Below are 18,318 nucleotides of genomic sequence, written 5' to 3' on the forward strand. Positions count from 1 at the left end.
AAATCTGGATGCAGGGAAGGGCCTATGGAGGGAACTGGTACAGGAGGGAAGGGTCTCCATGTAGTCCTGCCTTTGACCACTGTTACCGTCTCTCGGCACCCCTGGTGAGCACCAGGTATTTGGGCTCATTCTACCTGCGGGAGGCAGAGAAGCACAGTGGCTTGAGTGCACCTTTTCATTTCAACTGAGAGAAAGCTCATGCTCACCACTGACTGTGGTGCCCAGGCCGATCATTGACTCTCCATGACCCGTGTTTCCTTATTGGTGATGTGGGATAGTCCTGCCTCATGGCACGCTGTGGTTTACAGAGTCATTTCTAACCTCTAACACTTGGATGCAGTCAGTGCACCATAGCTAGCAGATATGTTGATGCTGGTGTTTGGGGTCGACCTGGGGTAGGTAAGGCAACCAGGCCACTTCCAGCAAGTCCCACGGAGCTGATCTCTACACGACCGTCTTACAGAGAGGAATCTGGGCTGCTAGAAGTTCGGCCCGGCTGCTGAAAAGCAGATGCCATGGAGATGAGAGATTTAGCATTTAATCATCTTGTCTAGCAAAAAGCATCTCTGATTATGACCCCCGGTTCCCCCACGGCCCCGAGCATGTGCACACAAGCTGCATCCTTCCTGGGAGGGCCATCTTCTGCTCCCGGCCTTTGAAGTGGTTTTGGGGGGAACAGCTTTCTTCTCATCGGCACGTACAGCGCGAGGAGCCGGGATGCACTCGCAGGTTATGTGCCAAGAACCCTGGCTTTACCGCCCTGCCTGCTGGGCTCTGCACATGTTGCAGAAATTGACCACGGCTCCGATAGCAGCAGGGTCTTTCTTCCGCCTCTTTGTTCCACCACTTCCTTTACACTTAATTTTTTTTTTCTTCTAAAAAAGCCACATGTGTATGTTTGAAAGAACCCATCTGTATCCTCTGTCACTTTGGACCTGTGTTTGGACATGGAATGATCATGAGGTTTGGAGTTGCTCTTCCCGAGGAGCCGCTGGAACCTTCTGGCACTATAACCGCTGCGGGGAGTGAATGACACAGGGTTGGCTGGCCATGCTCCTCTCTCTCTGCTTCGCGTCAGCGAGGCGGGCACCCTGGCAGCATCTGCTGGGATACTTGCAGCTGTTCCACAGGAGCGAGACCCAGCTCTTCAGCACAGAGGGAATCTAATGTGCAGACAGCGGCTGCTTCCGGGCTGGGGCCTGGTAGGAGTTCTCCTGGCGCATAAGGATGCTCACAGTAATGAATTTCAAAATGCTAGCCAGAGGCTCAGCTCCCGGCACTGTGAACTAGAAGACAGTGATTCCACTCCGCTCTCAGACTCCATAATTAATGCCTCATTGCTGGGGGCAGGACAAAGTCCAGGATTCCTACTGACATACTCTGGGCCCACCTGCTTCTCCAGCCTCACTTCCTCCCACTCTGTTCCCCAAGCCCCAACACACAGCAGACCTTTCTTTTTTTTCTTTTTTTTAAAAAAATATTTTTATTGATTTCAGAGAGGAAGGGAGAGGAAGAGAGAGATAGAAACATCAATGATGAGAGAGAATCATTGATTGGCTCCCTCTTGCACACCCCCTACTGGGGATCGAGCCCATAACCTGGGCATGTGCCCTTGACCAGAATCGAACCTGGGACCCTTCAGTCCACAGGCCAACACTCTATCCACTGAGTCAAACTGGCTAGGACCCGACCTTTCTTTCCTCTCCCTTTTATAGGCATCCCTCTGCATAACACCTCTGCCTCTCACCATGACTCCCTACCTTCTTGCCCTCTACTCACATTCCCAGTCCAGGTGCCACATCTTCTCTCTGGTTGCTTTTGTTTGGAACCTTTCCTCGCCTTCCACCAACCTCCAAGGTTATCATTTTCCTTTGAAGTTGCTTCTGAACTTTGTATATTCTTTTATCAATATGCGTGTAATTTAGATGTCAGCTGTGGCCAATTAACTCCTTAAGGTCTGGACAAGATGGAGCTAGAACCCTGTCTTAGTCTGTCGGGCTACTATAACAAAATGCCACAGACTGAGTAGCTTATAGACAACAGAAATGTATTGCTCACAGTACTGGCATCTGGACATCCAAGAGCAGGACACCAGCAAGGTGGATTCTGGTGAAAGCCCTCTCCCGGGTTGCAGACTGCTGACTTCTCCCTGTGTCCTCATGTAGTGAAAGGGGCAAGTTAGTTCTCTGGATCCTCTTTGATAAAGGCATGATGTCATTCATGAGGGCTCCACCTAATGACCTAATCACCTCCTCCCAAAGGCCCCAGGTCCTAATAACATCACATTGGTCAGTAGATTTCAACAGATGAATTTTGGGGAACACAAACAATCAGACCACAGCAAACCCATTCTTCAATTTGTAGAAAGTCTAGTACCCTCCCTGTGATTGCTCAGGTATCTTAGGTTCTCACGGTCACCTTTGGCTTTAAAAGCCTGTATTTGAAGTCGTGGACTGATAATTCGGTCTGAGTTAATTTGGTTTGTAAATGGACTCAAACCCAAAGAATGTTTAGGTTCCCTCGGGGGTAATCCATCTAAGCCCTTTTCTGTACTTTCCATTCACCACACCTTCATTCGTGGCTTGTGTGTGTGAGGTGGACGTTGCTAAACATTTCAGAGGGGGAGGAGGCTTATTTTGGAGCAGCAACTGTCCAAACCCATTCACAGACGAACCCAAGTTGTAAAGCTCATTGTTGACATTGATTTCCTCTGAAACGTGGAAGAAATTACTAGGTCTTCATCCCAGTTTTCCAGTTGGTCAAGCTCAGGGAGCTGTCCTGACTAGGGTGCAGTGGTGATGGGGGCAGACGGTGACACATTGGCCTGAGCTTTGTGGCTTTCTATGGCTGAATATGTGCCAACCATCCTTGATTTGCTATATCAGCTGCCCTCGAGGCCTTCAAAACCTCCTTCTCCATGTCTCAGTACCCTTAGCACCACTCTGCAGCCATTCGAAGGGTATGCCGCTCCCATCAAAGGGGTGCCTGTAGGCCCTGACTCAGTGAAGAGCACCTGGCGATGACCACCACCCACCCCTGTCCCATGGAGAAACCAAAGCTTTCTTTGTTATCCAAAGCCAGAATGCTTCGCTCTGGGGAGTGGGGCCCACAGATGGGTCAGAGGTATCCCAAGTATAAGGTCTCAGTCAGTCACAGACACTTGATGAAGCAGATTCTCTTCTGGAATGTCCCCTAGGGAGATGGCAAGTCCTGCCTGCCCAAGCCTATCCTGCTCGTTGGAAATGTTGATCTCGGACTCTTTACGATGATTTTTGTCTAGCTCTCTTCTGATACTTTAACCCAGACTCCTCTATTTCCTTAATTTGTCTGATCCTTTTTTGTACCATAGCATGTGTCCTTTGTGGCAATGCCCAATTCCTTTATGAATCTGGATGCTCGGCTGGAAAGATGGGTCTCGGGGAACCAACATGCATTGAGTCCTGACAACAGGCTGGACAGTAAATCCCATTTCAAGTTTACAACTATTCCCATCGGGTAGTTTATTATTATTCCAAAGTTACAGACACGAAACACAAATCTCAGAGAGGTTAAAAGACTGGTCCAATGTCATAAGCCCATGTTCTATCTATTCTCCATGCTGCCTCACAGAGGACCAGACTGCCTACCTAACTCCAGGTTGTACCCATCCCATCCAATACTTTGATTTCCTGCCTCTCCAAAGGCCCTGTGCTGCCATGAAAAACCTGCAGTTCAGCCCCAGGTTAGGGCAGTGGGGACTCCCCAACAATTCTGAAAGGAAAGCACCTTTTCCCTCCTCGCTGCTTCTTGCTTCCCCGCTCTTTGCAAATTCCACACTGGAGTAGAATGCTGTGCCCCGTGGTACCCAGCGCCACTTAATACCGTTGCTGTGTCACCCTCTTGGAACAAGTGATGGCCTATCTGGGCATAAAGACTCCTCCAGAGTCCAGCCCAAAGGAGCCCACGTCTGTACCTACAGAAGCTCTACCTTTGGCTGTGTCTACTCTGCACTGACGTGGAGGACTTGCAGGATGCTGCTTGCATTGGAAGCAGAACCAAGAGCTACCAAGGCCTCGATCAGTTGTGCTGGCCACATCTGGTTCCCAAGCACAGGCACTGGCACTGCTGGTCTTGCACCCCACTCCGGGCCTGTCTTTATGGGTGAATATCTTCTCCAAACAAGAGAGGGAAAATGAACAGAGGGGCAAGCCCTCCTAGTGCAGTGGGAAGTGATGCGTCTGGGGGAAGAGCTCAGCCCCTTCCTTCTCTCCCAGCTCCCAGTCAGGGCACTGGGCCAGCTTCTTAACTGTACAAATTTATAGTCCTCTCACACCAGCTCATGTTCTCTGTTTGCCCCCAACCATCTTTCTTGCTTGGCCAACAAGGAAAAGTTTCAAGTGATTGCCTGCTTATATCTAAAATGCTTCCAGACTGCAGACTTCTTTGGTGCTTGCAGATTTGCATGGAAAGAGAAAGCTAAAAGTTTTATGAGTTGAAAATTCAGACTTATCACTAGATCTAATGCTAGTCTGCTGGGGTTCCAGTGGCTTTTAAACACAGCTAAGTAGGCTTTACCAGAAAGATAGAACTAAATATTTCACCATTTATTCATCTTTCAGCTTTGATGATTAGAAACAGCCTGTTTAGTGGTCCCTCAACCAAAATTCTGATGTGGGGTCTTACCCTTAACTCTTTGGGGAATGGACCACAATATCTTTAAACACACTGCAGAAAGGCCTGCTGAGTTTATTCCCCGAACCTCCCAAAATGAGGTGTTTTATTTAAAGGGAAAGTGTGTGTGTGTGTGTCTTTAGACTAACAGATTCCTCCTGGTTTCACAGAAAGAACATATGATTTGCTCCATCCACTGCACAGAGAAGCTGGGCCTCAGCCCTAGAGTAATGCCAATGGAGACAGGTTGTCAGGTGTTGAAGGAAAATGTGTGTCTGAGCAGTGTTCCCAGCCAGGCTGTACATTTTCATTGCAGACGTGTTGGGTTCTGAGTGGTAGCAGTTTCCTTTCTAATTATTATAAATTATATTTTTCTTAATATATATCTAGATTATGGCAAACACCCTTTTCAGCACCTACCAGAAGTGATACACACGCAAGGCCAACAGTTTGGAGTCTTAATGGGCCTTTGTGTTCCACGCTTGATAGAATTAGAGAGGACATGGATTGGCCCTATTATAAAGTAAAAATATGCATTCAAGAAAAAAGGGAAGATGAGCTTTGTACTTTTAATCAGCAAGTATATTCGTGTAGTTATTTTTTCCGCTTCAAATTGTCTCCCTTTGCTTCAAGGAAAAAGGAAAACTGCTCACGTTTTGCTGTTGGAGTTTCCTGGGGTCCCTATTGGCCTAGTTGTTTATTTGTAGTGGTTCCGCTAAATCCTTTGATAGGCAAACTTCCACAGACCCCCGCATCTTGAATAGTTTCTTCTGCCTCCCGCATGGTTGCGGTTCCTTCTCCTGGGACACTTCTGTTCTTCTGAGACTGAACCTGTGACTCTGTTGCTTTTGCATTTTAGACTTCCAGGTCCTACCACAAGGGTATCCGCTGCAGGCAGCGACGCCAAAACACGTGGAGGGGTGGCCGCTGCTAACAACCGACGCAGTCAGAGCTTTAACAACTATGACAAGTCCAAGCCAGTCACCTCCCCACCCCCACCACCAAGCAGCCATGAGAAAGGTGAGTCACCTTCTTTGGGGTCCTTTTTGTCATCTTTCTTAGAGCAGATCCAGTTCCTTTGGGGGAGTTGAGTTGGGGCAGGGTTGCTGATAGGGTGGTGGGGACAGGTCATAGGACATATTTGCCTGGCAGGAACTTTGTTAGCAAAGACATTAAGAGACATCACTGCCAGCGAGAATAGCTGTATTGGTCTGGGTGGGGCCCTTACGAAACCTGGCTACAGATAAAAGCAATGTAGATTTGCAACTTAAAAATAAAGTTTCCTAGAGCATGCTCTGTAGAGTTGGTGGTTGTCCAGAAGGGCAAGCTTCTTGGGCTGTGCATTTTGTGAGCTAATAAAGCTTTTTACCGGTCAGGAGTGATGTGAGGAGAGTTACAAGGAGTTTTCACCCTTTGAGAAAAGTCAGAAATGTGGATTGGCTTAATGAAGATCTTGACTACATATAAGGAGTAGGCAACATTGCTCTTAGTGTTCTGATGATGGAACGTTTACCAAAAAAGGGTATGATTTTTACTATACATAGCACTGAGCTTGTAGAACGGAGATAAAACGTGAGTGGCCCTGTGGGGGCTCTTACACAGAGCCAAGGAAACAAACTTTTGCTTGCTTCAGTGTGTGTCTCGTTAGGCACGGGAGAAACAGAGAAACTGAGGCAGCTTAGAAGATTTTTCTCACTAGGCAGAGCTCTCCTTCATTTCTCCCAGGCAGCATGGTCTAGACTCGCTGGGAGGACATGCTCAGGGCTCTTACAAGCATTTCCTACCTCATGGTTGCTTCCTACGGTTTGTCCAGGATGTGCCCCTCTTCTCCTGAGACCCAGGAGAGCTTGCTCCCACGGCCTCAAGTGCCCCTGGAGCCTGGGCAGCCCTCCGACTGTGGATGAAATCAGAACATCCTCACCCCCCGCCCCCCTCCAGCTCAGGATGACTTGGTTAGTGGAGCTGGGTGTCCCTCCTCCCAGAACACCCAAGAGAATGCACAGGGAATTTCTCTAAGGCTGACAGAGACACACGGCAGGAGTTTCCCAGACACGGCATTGGGAACTCTGCAACTAGCAGCGAAGCTATAACCAGTCTTGTCTCACCCAGTCAAGACTGATCCAGCCCTTGGCTTCTGCCGCAAGCAAACCATTTTTCTTCTTTTCTCTCTTCCCCCCAACCTCTCCTCCCCTCCCCTCCCTCCTTTCTTCACAATGCCCAAGAGTGTTCTTTTTAAAAGTGTGTTTTTTTTTTAAAGTGTGTTTAAATTACAAAAATAATATATGCTTTTAAACTGGTACAAGTATGTATCAAATAAAAGTTCTCCTTTATACGCTCCCTGAGGGATTCTAATATAAACCGCCCTATGCGTACCCTTCAGAACGCTCACCATATATTATGTCTCTGTGTGTGTACACACATATAAAATATATAGAAAGGTTTTGGTTTTTATATATAAATAAATAGCTGCATTTTATGAGAACCTACTATGTGCCTCACTGAATTCCCCCAAACCAGCTATGTTGATTCCTATTTTACAAAGGATGAAACCAAGGCAGAGAGAAGTTAAGTACTTGCTGAGATCACCCAGAGATAGTGAGAGGTGTAGTGGGAAGTGAGCCCGGGCACTTGGATTCCAGAATCATGATTAATACTGTGCTTTTCATGGACGCGGAAAGGAAAGGCTGGAGGCCTGACCCAGTAAAGGTTAGTTTGAGAAGTTCAGGTTGAGCTAGAGGGAGAGTTGGGAAGATGTTAGGGAAACCTGTACCCTCTGTTGGGCCAGCTTACCCTTGTCTCATGATCATTTAAGGAGAAACTGTCATGTAAAAATATGAAGGATGGTTGTGAAACCATAGTCCAAGAAATGGAGGAAATAAAGAGAAAGTCCTGTGGATGGAACAGGTGTGGGAGGATGCAGAGTTGGTGGCTGGAACCGTGTCCCAGTCCCTACCACATACCCAGGGCTACTGAGGCAGCCCAGCCAGTTGCTGTCCATCAGTGATGAGACAGCCACCAACCTACCTCTGTCCTGGGCAGGGGTTGCCATGTATGCACCAAGCCAGAGAGCCAGGAGGCCTCTTAAAGGACTGTGGCTGTGACTAGGCATTGCCCGAGGGGTGGACTTTGGTGTCAGAAGTCATACTTAATTATTGAGCACATACTATTTTTCCAGGGACTTGGATGTTCATTTTCTTACTTGGTCATCATAAACATTCTGTGACATAAATATCACTCATCCAATTTTACAGATAAAAGACTAATTTAGTAACTTGTATTTCCTGGTCATTGAGCCCTAGAATTCATATCCAGGTTCAACTCTGATTTGACCTCTGCCTCTGGCCCGAGCCCTTGGATCTCTGAAATGAGGATGCAGTGGGGTAATTCATGTGAGAATGTTTGGTGAGCTATGACGCTCACAAAGTCCTTTTAAGGATTCTGAAGGATAAAAACAATTGACCATGGTTCCAGGTGTGAGGGATCTGGGATAAAGCAGGCTTAGGGAAGATCTGGATATTTTATACTGAAACTTTTTCACCATCCTGGGGTGAAAAGTCAGTGTGATTGTTGTATTTCCTCCTCCTTTCTTCATGGTCCCCTGTTCTCCCTTGAATCCGATCTTGATCACAGCTTATGAGGTAGCCAGCGTACACACAAAATATAGTGCATGACGAGGGAACAGAAATAACTCAACCACCTGGCCATAAGAGAGCATCCTTCACTTGGAGAGAGACACACACTTGTGAGCAGATAAATTGCATTTCATTGTGGCTGGTGCTGCAGTTGAGGTCCGGACCACTTTCAGATGAGGTTTGTGATATAATCTCTTCACCTGTCCCTCATGTGAGTCAGTCAGGCCCTGGGTGCATTGTTCTGGCATTCCACTCCTTGGTGAACAAACTCACAGATTTTATATGTAACCCATTGACCCGGGAATTCCACGCCTACCAGTTGATCTAATCACATAAGTAAGTCAAGGGAGAATTTCAAATATTCTGTTAATAAATGACAAAAATATTTCAACACACAGTCACATTTTTTAAAAGGAACTGAGAGGAATAAAAGGACATTGTAACCGGCAATTTTTTAAAGCCCTGGAGTGCTTTATACTTTGTGGGGAAATGTTAAAGGATTCCCCAAGATTTCTTGTCCAGACATGTAAGTCCCCTCTTGTCATCATCTATAAATTTAGTTCTGATTACAGCAAACCGTCACCTGAAATGGGAGATGGAAGAAAAGCCATACTTCACCCAAAATACCTTAGCTCTTTCCATGAGGTGACCAAGCACACAGCCGAGACATAAAAACCAGAAATGTTCCTGTACCGCACGACAGCCTGGTAATTTCCCTGGTTGTCATTTTGGGTCTCCCGCTGAAGCCCCCTGGTGGTTTCCACCCCTCACTCCCGCAGGCACGAGCAGGCTCAGCCTTGCCTGGCCTGGGGAGGTGTCAGCGGGTTGCACTGCAGAGCAGGTCGAGGAATGCCGGACGCCCGGTGGCTGTTCTCTTCCTCTGTTGGCTCCGAGTGGCTCTGGGCTTCAGACCAGAATCGCAGATTTTCAGGGGAGAGGAATTACCTGTCTTTTTCAGTATTTGTGATGTTATCTGTTTTCTCTTCCTCTTCTTTCCTCACATCCTCTGAATGGTTTAACGCTGCCAGATAGCAAATACGTTGCGGAACTAGGTGGTCCGCCAGGTGGGTTTGAAATGTATCGTATTCCTAGACTGAATTCTGTGCATGTGGAAGATGTTTTCTTCTGAAGAATATGGTTTTCTTCATCTTATAGAAAGTGTATCTTTATTACATTTTCATTATAAAAATTATTTAACAATATTCAAACAACACAAATTTATTAAAAGAAAAAGAAACCTACATAATCCCACCTTTCAGAAATAGCCACTGTAGCTTCTGTATTTCTTCATGTCTATATTATCATGTTTTGGTAGATAAATTTTTCCTAATGTTAACTATTTGCCAGGTACTATTCTAAGTGCATTATAAGTAACAGTTTGTTTAATTATTACAGGAGTAATATACACTTGCATACATACATACTCTCACACACATGTGCATATGACTTTTAAAATCTTATAAGTAAAATCAACAAATCAAGGATAAGCTTTTCACAGGTCATTCTTTCTTCATAATAGTTGCATGGTGCTCAACCCTATGAATTTACCTTAATATTTATAATACTTGGTTTAGGTTGCTTCTATGTTTTTGATATTGTAAATAGTACTAAAATTAACATCCTTATAGATTTCTTTTGCATGTATACAACAGTTTTAGTGGAATTGCTGCATTAAAGGATATGCACATTTTACAGTTGTTTTAACATTGCCAAATTTCCCTCCCAAAAGGTTATATCTATTTTTAATTCCTATCAACAGTGTATGAGGGGACTTGTTTCTCTACACACTTGACACCACTTTTATTTTCATTCCCTTCAGCAGAAAATACTCTTTGAAATGAAGTAAATTATTTTAAGAAGCTATTTGAAATAAGACAAGATCACTGGCCATTTTTACTGACCTGTGCTATGAGTTATAACCAGTGACCTTGGCAGGGCACGAAAGCTCTTGAACTTGAGATCAAGCTCTCTCTCTGCTGGCTACCATGGCCTCACTCAAGGCACTCACCTTCGCCGGCCTTGGTTTCTCCTTCTGTAAAGTGAGCCTGGGGTTATCCGTCACCATGTCACTGTGAAGTGTGAATGACGTCTTCAGGTTTCACTAGCCACAAAGCCTTGTCAGATGTGCGCCCTGTTGGTGCTTCCTGGTAGGTTTCTTCCTCCGGTCTTCATTCTGTGCCCTCCCTTCCTCTTTGCTCACTCTGGCCTGTCACCGGGAAGGGGAGAGTCAGACATGGCTGGAGACAGAGTTTTACAGCCTTCAGCACGATGTCATGTCCTAGCCACATTAGGCCCATTGATCTAGAATCTCTATAAACTTGTCACTTTGTGGTTGGTGAACCAAGTGATTTATCTGAGTTAGTGATCGGGAGATGTAACCATGACTAAGCTGCCTTGCCCTGCCATTAGCCAGGATTCCTGACATAAATTTAGACGAGATGGAATGAATTCAGTGGTCCGAGTCACACAGAAAAGATTATGGGTTGGGGTGCCTCTGTTTCTTGTTGTTTCATCTGTTCATTTTGTCACTCTTTATGTCCAGCATTTTGCTTGTTGTAGTGACAGAGAGAACTGAGACTGCTTTTCAGGGTCTCATAGCCTCAGGGGACGGGAGGGAGGAGGGGGTGGCGGTGCTCTGTAATAGGGACACGCTCAAAGTTGCGAGGAAAGAGATGAACATAGACAGGAAGGCTTGGGGAGGGCTTCAGAGAAGTGATGTCATTTGCGATGATTTCTCTCTCCAGAGTTTTGATGATAGAAAAGGAAGGGAAGGCTGGGAGGAATGACTCATCCTGCTGCTCTGGTCCAGGAGCTAATCTGAGAGGACATCTGCTGAGGTCACTCTATTAATAAACTCTTGTCCTATGCAGGGCCTGTCAAGGGGAAACTTCTGCAAGATCATTTCATTGTTGGGGTAGGGCCTCCCTTGGTCATCAGGAGACCTCTGCCATACCAGAGCTGTGCACCAGGCCAGGGAGAGCGTGATGCCCGTCAGAGCTCAGCAGGTGATCATCTCTGTGGGAATCAGCTGTGTAGTCACCATACCCTTCAACCAGAGACCCTTGGAGTCTGAGGGCTTAGAAAGCCAGCCTAGACGTTTGAGCTAGGGGCATAGCGTTGAACTTGAAGAAGTCTTTGGGGATTATCTGGAAATGGAACTCAGTGAACCATTAGGCCAGCTGTTGAGGCCAGGCAGGCAGGATGAATTAGAAGCTACCAAACTTAGGGAACTCACATGACATAGGAGGGAAAAAAAGCCTCGTATGTGTGAGAAGTTGCACCCATCTCTTGAACCAGAATAGTTATCGAGGGAGGAAAGGTTTAGGGTCCTGCAGTTTACTTTGCAGGCAGACAACTGAGTGAGTTCTGGCCCTGTCACTTCCCAGGGGTGTGGCTTTGGGCAAGTGTAATGCTCAACAGGGCATCTGCTCAGTCACCCTGGGAAGAGCATTCCAGGCTACACACAGCTCTGTTCCACCAGAAGGACATAGGTAGGAATCATAGGTGCCTGGCAGGGCACAGTAGGGCAGGTGTTTCTGTACCAGTGGAGTGGTCCTTGCAGCAGCCCACACCGCCATCCAGGTGATATTGCTGCCCCTTCCCACCTCAGGTGATAGCTCAGGTGTGAGGGTACCAGACTCTCATAGGGCAGGTACAGGAGTCACTTTAGCTTAAAACCCACAGGAGCCAGGACCTCTTATAACAGCTCCATATGCATAACTTCCAGTGTTTCCCAAAGGACTAGCCCCATTAGTAGAGTCACAAATGATGGTGTGTTCCCCAAGAAGGACTTAGACTTCAGTTATAGCTCTTCCCAGTCCAGATGGGTTTCACTCTCCAGGGTCATTTTCACCAGGAGCAATGTTGCTTAGTAACAGCTGACATTCTGACTTTATCAAGTTTCCAGAGGAACAGTGTTGCCAGGTTAGCCCAAGGTCAAAATCTCACACAAAAAGGGAAAAGCTTCTGTTCATCCTTTTCCAACACGAGTCAGCTCACCTCTCAGAGATTCAGGGCATTTGCCTATGAAGTGGCAACAGGCTGTTATAATCCATGTGATGGGAGAAAGTTAGATGTGATGCTTTCTTTCTAATTTTTTTATAGCCCAATTCAAGTTTTCTGTGTCCGTCACCTGTTGCTCGTAGACATTTCCATGAAGGGGGTGACTTTTTTCCTGATAGCTGGAGTTTATGACATCATCGGTTTCCTATTCGTGGCATGAAAAAGTTGCCAAGTTCTGATCTTTTGAGATGTATCCTCACTTCATTTGCTTTCTGTGGGTGATGCCCTTTCATTGAGCGGGTGGAGCTCAAAGCCTCCTGCAGTAAAGGCAGGTTTCATTGTTCTAGTTTGCATGTCATACCATTTTCCTTTTGTAATAAATTATTCACTTTGTCCGTCTGAATAGATGAAAAGACCCAAAACACACAGCCCCGCTCTCCAAAATAATGCCTCAACAGTCGCATTTTCCCACTCCCACACAGTATATGCAGTCTGCCCACATGTGACCTCAGAGGGAGCAGGTCCAGAGTGTTAGGTCTCTGTTAAGTCTGAAGCTCCAGTCCTGTAGGCTGTTGTTTCTCAAAGTATGATTGATGGACCATCAACATGATATTCTCTTGAGGTCATTGCTAAAATCCCAAATCCCGAGGCTTTGCAAACATTGTTCTAATTCAGATTTCTGTCATTCTCAAAGCACTGAAGGTTGAGAACCCCTCTCCTGGGAAGGGCTGCTTGGCCGCCTTCTAACTGCCCTTCAGTTCTCAGCTCTCCCGTGCAGTGTGTTGTGTTGGGGAATGGAAGATACCCAGACTACTACCTGGTATAGAGCAGGAGCTGAGTAAATAGGAAACCATTTATATTTGCATGTAAATTTTGCTGTAAATGTATTTAAATTCATCCTCAGAACTAGCAGCTTCTACTGTAAACTGAACTTGACTTCCATAGGTCTTCATGTCTTCATTTGGTTTTGTCCTCTTGCCTCACGAATCTTTAGTGAAGTTCTGATTTTAGTTTTATAAAATGTCAAGGCTGCCTTGTTTTTGTTGAGGTGATAGTAAATAAGGAAAAGGATTTTGGTTCCATGCCGAAAATACAGAAAAGAGAGTATCCTTGTGGGGTTTAGAGACGGTAGCAGAAGGAATACAATGCAAGGGGGTGCTCCCAGGGAGAGGGTCAGCTCACTTTCCCGATTGGACAGTCGTCTTCTGGCTCTTGCCCTACTCATCCCTTGAAGAGCTTGGTGTTAACTCTGTATGAGAAGACTCTCTCATTCAGAGGAAGGGTGAGCCCTAGGGAAGTACCTAGAGAGGAGCCCGAGGGCTGCACCCTCCTTCCGACACTCCATCCTAGACCTTGTCCTTAACCTCTACCATTACACTAAAGCCATGAAGGCAAAAGCAGTTGTATCTGGGACAGTCTCTCTGGGCACCTTTGAAAACCATTTTCTTGATCTCCTGTGTAATTCAGAAGAGCCGTGAGAGGAGACTCATCAATCCCTTTAATGTGTGAAATTAATAACTTGTATAGCAATGCCATCCTTAGCTCCGGATGAGAAGGATATAACCATGGTTGCCTTTCTGTAACTACAGGTGTGTTTCCCAGTCAATGTGCGAGCTGTGGTTCTGCCATATATTCTTTCTCTGGCCTTTTATGTTAGGGAGAATGAGTAGAGGAAAGAGAGAAAATACATCATTTAGAAAGACGAAATCTATTTTGATTTGTCTTGTGTCAGGAAGATGACTAGTTGATGCTCCTCCGATCTCCAGGTGATAAATCTGATAGAGCATTTCATTTGCTTCCGTCTGCTGTGGAAAGCGTCACAGATACACGGATTCAGTTTAATTTCAAGGCCCATTGGTAGGGGAAGTATTTACATCTCTGCATGCTCTCCTAGTCATTTTTATCCAGGTGTCATCTGCAGTCTGGGCTGAGTTTAGTCATTGATTTAAATGTTCTTTTTAAAAAGTAATTTTCTTTTCCAAGTGAGGTATGTGACAGTGTTCATCAGCATGAGAAGGTAAACATGTTTTAGGAATTACCTTTTCACAATGCAAAGTACAAGAACAGGATGCTGGTCAGAACTAGAGAGACTCCAGAACCACATAACCGAACAAGTCTGTAGCTGCAACAACTCAGCGAGGAGTTTCCTGTGAGCACATACATGGCTGCCTCTGTGCTGAGGACATGGCTCCTCGGGCTTAACTGAACCTTTAAATGATAAAATGCCAGGTTTTCAGCTGCCGCGTGCCTCCATGATTCTGTCAGTATGTGCCATTCATTAGGAATCCAATACCAGGAATTCCAACTCATGTACCAGGGACCCATCTTCTGATGAGGATGTCAGAGGAGGGATAACAGAATATTCATCACCAAGAGAGTGGTCACAGCCTGTCCACGTTGTGAGTCTCTGCTGCCCTCTACTGCTCAGGTTTTGTATCACACCTCTGACCAGAGCCTTGGTGTCCAATCCGGCTTTCTCAGGGCACTCTGTTTCTGAAAATAAAAGACTTCACACTCTAAATATTTTTCTTCCAGACAGGGCCTTCCCCACATTTGTTTCCTCAGTTTGTCATAATGCCTGTGGCCTGAAGAAACCCACACTGTGGGCGTGATCAGGTTCTTGTGGCATGGTGGAAAACTTTCGGGTGGTGAGGAAGCCCGAGCTAAGAGTGCTCTTCACAAGGCTCCCACCCCTCCCCTCAGCGCTGCCAGCTGGGGGATTCAAGAATCAGGTCTGGCTCAGAGGAGGAGGGTCCTTGGAGGTACTGGGAGAGTTTTGCTGTGAGGAAAGCTACACTACACTTGGCTTCATTTTCAAGAGGCACCTCATTTCAAGCAGACTGTATGGAATGGAGTCAATGAGTCTCCCCTCGATTATGCATCGTGTCCTCCGGACTCAATCTGTCATCTATTCAGCACACTTTGGGGGCCTTCTATGTCTCAGGCATCATACTAGTCACTAAATATTCAAAAATGAAAACGAGATAATGGTCTCTGTCCTCGTGGGACTTACAGTCTGGTGGAAGAGACAGATATTAAACAGAACGCAGATAGTCTCATTACACTAGTGGTAACTGCTTAGCAGGAAGGCTAGGTGCTCTGAGGGAGAGTAAAGGAGGGATGAACTTGATTGTCTGGATTAGGTAGAACCTCATCAAGTGAGACCCAGGGACGAAGTTTGCAGGGGTCCTCAGTGCTCAGAACACCACTCTCCCACCCAGTGGTTAGAAACAAAGGATGTTTTTGGAACAGTTTTATGGAGAGAAAACAATTTCCTTTTCAAATGAAGGTCTGTATCCTGGGCCAGTGTTTTTTGGTCTCTGGCCTCAGAGGGTAGAACTAAAAAAAATTACAAGGAGACAAACATTGGCTCCATCAATAATAATAATGATGATGGTAATAGTAACCATTTCACCTTCCTCACCGCTGAACAGGCTGTTGTGGGAGTAGGGAGTTCCCTGAGCCCAGAGGAACCGAGCAGAGGCTAGCTCAGGGGTGGGCAAACTTTTTGACTCGAGGGCCACAATGGGTTCTTAAACTGGACAGGAGGGCCGGAACAAAAGCATGGATGGAGTGTTTGTGTGAACTAATATAAATTCAAAGTAAACATCATTACATAAAAGGGTACGGTCTTTTTTTTTTTTTAGTTTTATTCATTTCAAACGGGCCGGATCCGGCCCGCGGGCCGTAGTTCGCCCACGGCTGGACTAGCTCATCACTTGCTGAGGTTACTAGAGGTAAGGTTTTATATTAGTAGGTATGTCAGAGTAAATAGACTCTAAGATCCCTTGCACATAGAGGATTTGATGGTCTCAGGCACAGGATAGAGTTTGTGTGGTCTTTGTAGGTCCTGGGAAGGCCTGATACTGGCCTGTATCCCCCACAGTTTATTAAAGTTCCCAACGCTCCGCCTTCGGATTGGCTCCTTTGAAGGTCTTCATTCATTCCAAAAATGCCCTTGATTCTTGATTGTGCTGCAGTTCATGCAGATAGTGGGCTGTGTACAGTTTGTGGTGACTTCTTTGACTCCATGTACACACTTAGGGAAGACTTCTCCCTTAATTTCAGATAAGTTGTCTTGAATTTGCCAAGCTTATGCTCTGAGGCCATCAGAAAGGCCACCGGCTAGGATCCCCGCCATGTGGAAGAAGCCATGACTACTGAGGGAGGAGTTATTCATGGCTGGTTGCAGCCATTTAACACTTGGATTCATTTCCTTGCCCTCTCCTAAGAAGAGCCAGCTATAAATAACTACAGGCAGTTCTCCATGCAGGATTTTTCCCCCCCAAAAAACCTATTTCACATACATGCTGAAGGGGGCAGCATTCCTTCATTAGGGAAAACCAGGGAGAGAGCCCACCTTACAGGGAAGAAACCAGGCTCTGGCACTTTTGTAATAAGCCTGCTTAGGGAACCAGGGGCCTTATATTAAATGCATCTGGTTCTGAGTCAATACCAGTGGGTACCTGTGAAGGAGAGTGACTTTTCCATGTAGACATACATGCTGGGACCAGGGTTGTAACCAGGGCCGCCTGCCTCCAAGCTGTTGCTCTGTTAGCCGATTCTGAGCCATTTCTGTCTCAAGCCCTTTCTTCAGAAATAGCGATTATTTCCCCCAGTGCATCATGGAACCTGTTACTGCCTAGGAAATGGTAAGTAATAGTGAAGCTTGTGGTAGCTAATCTTTTTTTGGACCATCCAGCCTTGATACAGTTGGCTTGTTGACACCTATCTCCCCAGGCTCAAAACATTATGGTTTCAGGTATTCATTTGGCCCAGCCGGCATGGCTCAATAGTTGAACATCGACCTATGAACCAGGAGGTCATGGTTCTATTCCTGGGCAGGACACATGCCTGCGTTATGGACTCGATCCCCAGTGTGGGGTGTGCAGAAGGCACTGATCAATGATTCTCTCCCATCATTGATGTTTCTATCTCTCTTTCTCCTTTCCTCTCTGAAATCAATTAAAATATAGTTTAAAAAATAGTAGCCATTTGTTAGTTCTCGAAAGGTTATAGGTTGACGGGACAGCTCTGCCGAGGTGTGCCAGGCTCCGGTGATCTTGGTTGGCCTTGCTCACGTGTCAGAGGTTGTCTGGGTGGTTGACTGGATGCTGGCTGGTCTGTACTGAGATAACCCAGCTTTTTCTACCTGATCTTTCATCCTCCAGTACTCCAGTCGAGGCTCTTCTCTTGGTGGTGGATAACTTCCAAGGTAGAGGGTTAAAGTGTACAAGGCCCTGAGGTCTAAGCTCTGAAAAGGGGCTTCAGTTCTTGTTGCTTTATTCTGCTGGCCAAGGAACATCACATGGCCTGCCCAGATGCATAGGGGTGGCAAAAATTCTGCCTATTGAGGGAGGTGCTGCAAAGTCGCATTACAAAGCATATGTGAGGCAGAGAGGGACAGAGACTTGGGCTGGTTTTGCAGTCAATCTACCACTATACCGTATATAAGTTGGGGCCAATAAATATGTATTATGGATTGATTTCACTTGTCAAACTAATAGTCACTAGTAGTCACTGCGGTCGCATGAAAATGGGAATACTCTGAGCTCATAAAAGATAAGCTAAGACACACTTATAGTTCCCTACAAATATGAGGGTGTGTGGCTCTGAGAGCTCTCAGTAGGAGAGTGGCTGAAACATCCTTGGCTACTCTAGTCTCACAGAAGTTCTCTCTGACTAGCAGATATAATCCATTCATCAAGGGACGCAACCTCTGCTTGCTTTATGAGGTCCCTTTGGCCAAGATAGGAACTACCTATGAAAGTAAAATCTTGCAAAACAGGCCCGGCTCTGCTTAAGCCTGTTCTCAGGCCTTTGGGATCCTTGACCCTCAGATACCCAGGCTCTTTTACTTTTTTTTCATACCAATTGGCACAAGTTGTCATGTGATGAAAATGGTCAGGACCCCAGGGGTCTAGTCCCAGCAATTCCGCTTGATGGCCATGTAAATTTGATGGATTATTTGACGTCTCTCAACTTTCAGTTCCTCCACTCTAAAATAGACATGAGAATAGCACCAACCTCATAA

General features: G+C 46.1%; 1 protein-coding gene across 8 annotated transcripts in view; it reads left to right on the forward strand.

Annotated features, from left to right (window-relative positions):
- The window catches only part of NAV2 (neuron navigator 2), a 366,516-nt gene that overhangs the window by 165,717 nt on the left and 182,481 nt on the right, over positions 1–18,318 (forward strand). For all 8 annotated transcript variants that reach the window (XM_059709138.1, XM_059709130.1, XM_059709131.1 and 5 more), the window contains one exon: positions 5,510–5,670. In XM_059709138.1, the coding sequence (XP_059565121.1) occupies positions 5,510–5,670 (161 nt within the window). The remainder of the gene's footprint in view (positions 1–5,509; positions 5,671–18,318) is intronic.

The sequence above is a fragment of the Myotis daubentonii genome, chromosome 9, assembly GCF_963259705.1.
Source record: "Myotis daubentonii chromosome 9, mMyoDau2.1, whole genome shotgun sequence".
NCBI classification, from domain to species: Eukaryota; Metazoa; Chordata; class Mammalia; order Chiroptera; family Vespertilionidae; genus Myotis; species Myotis daubentonii.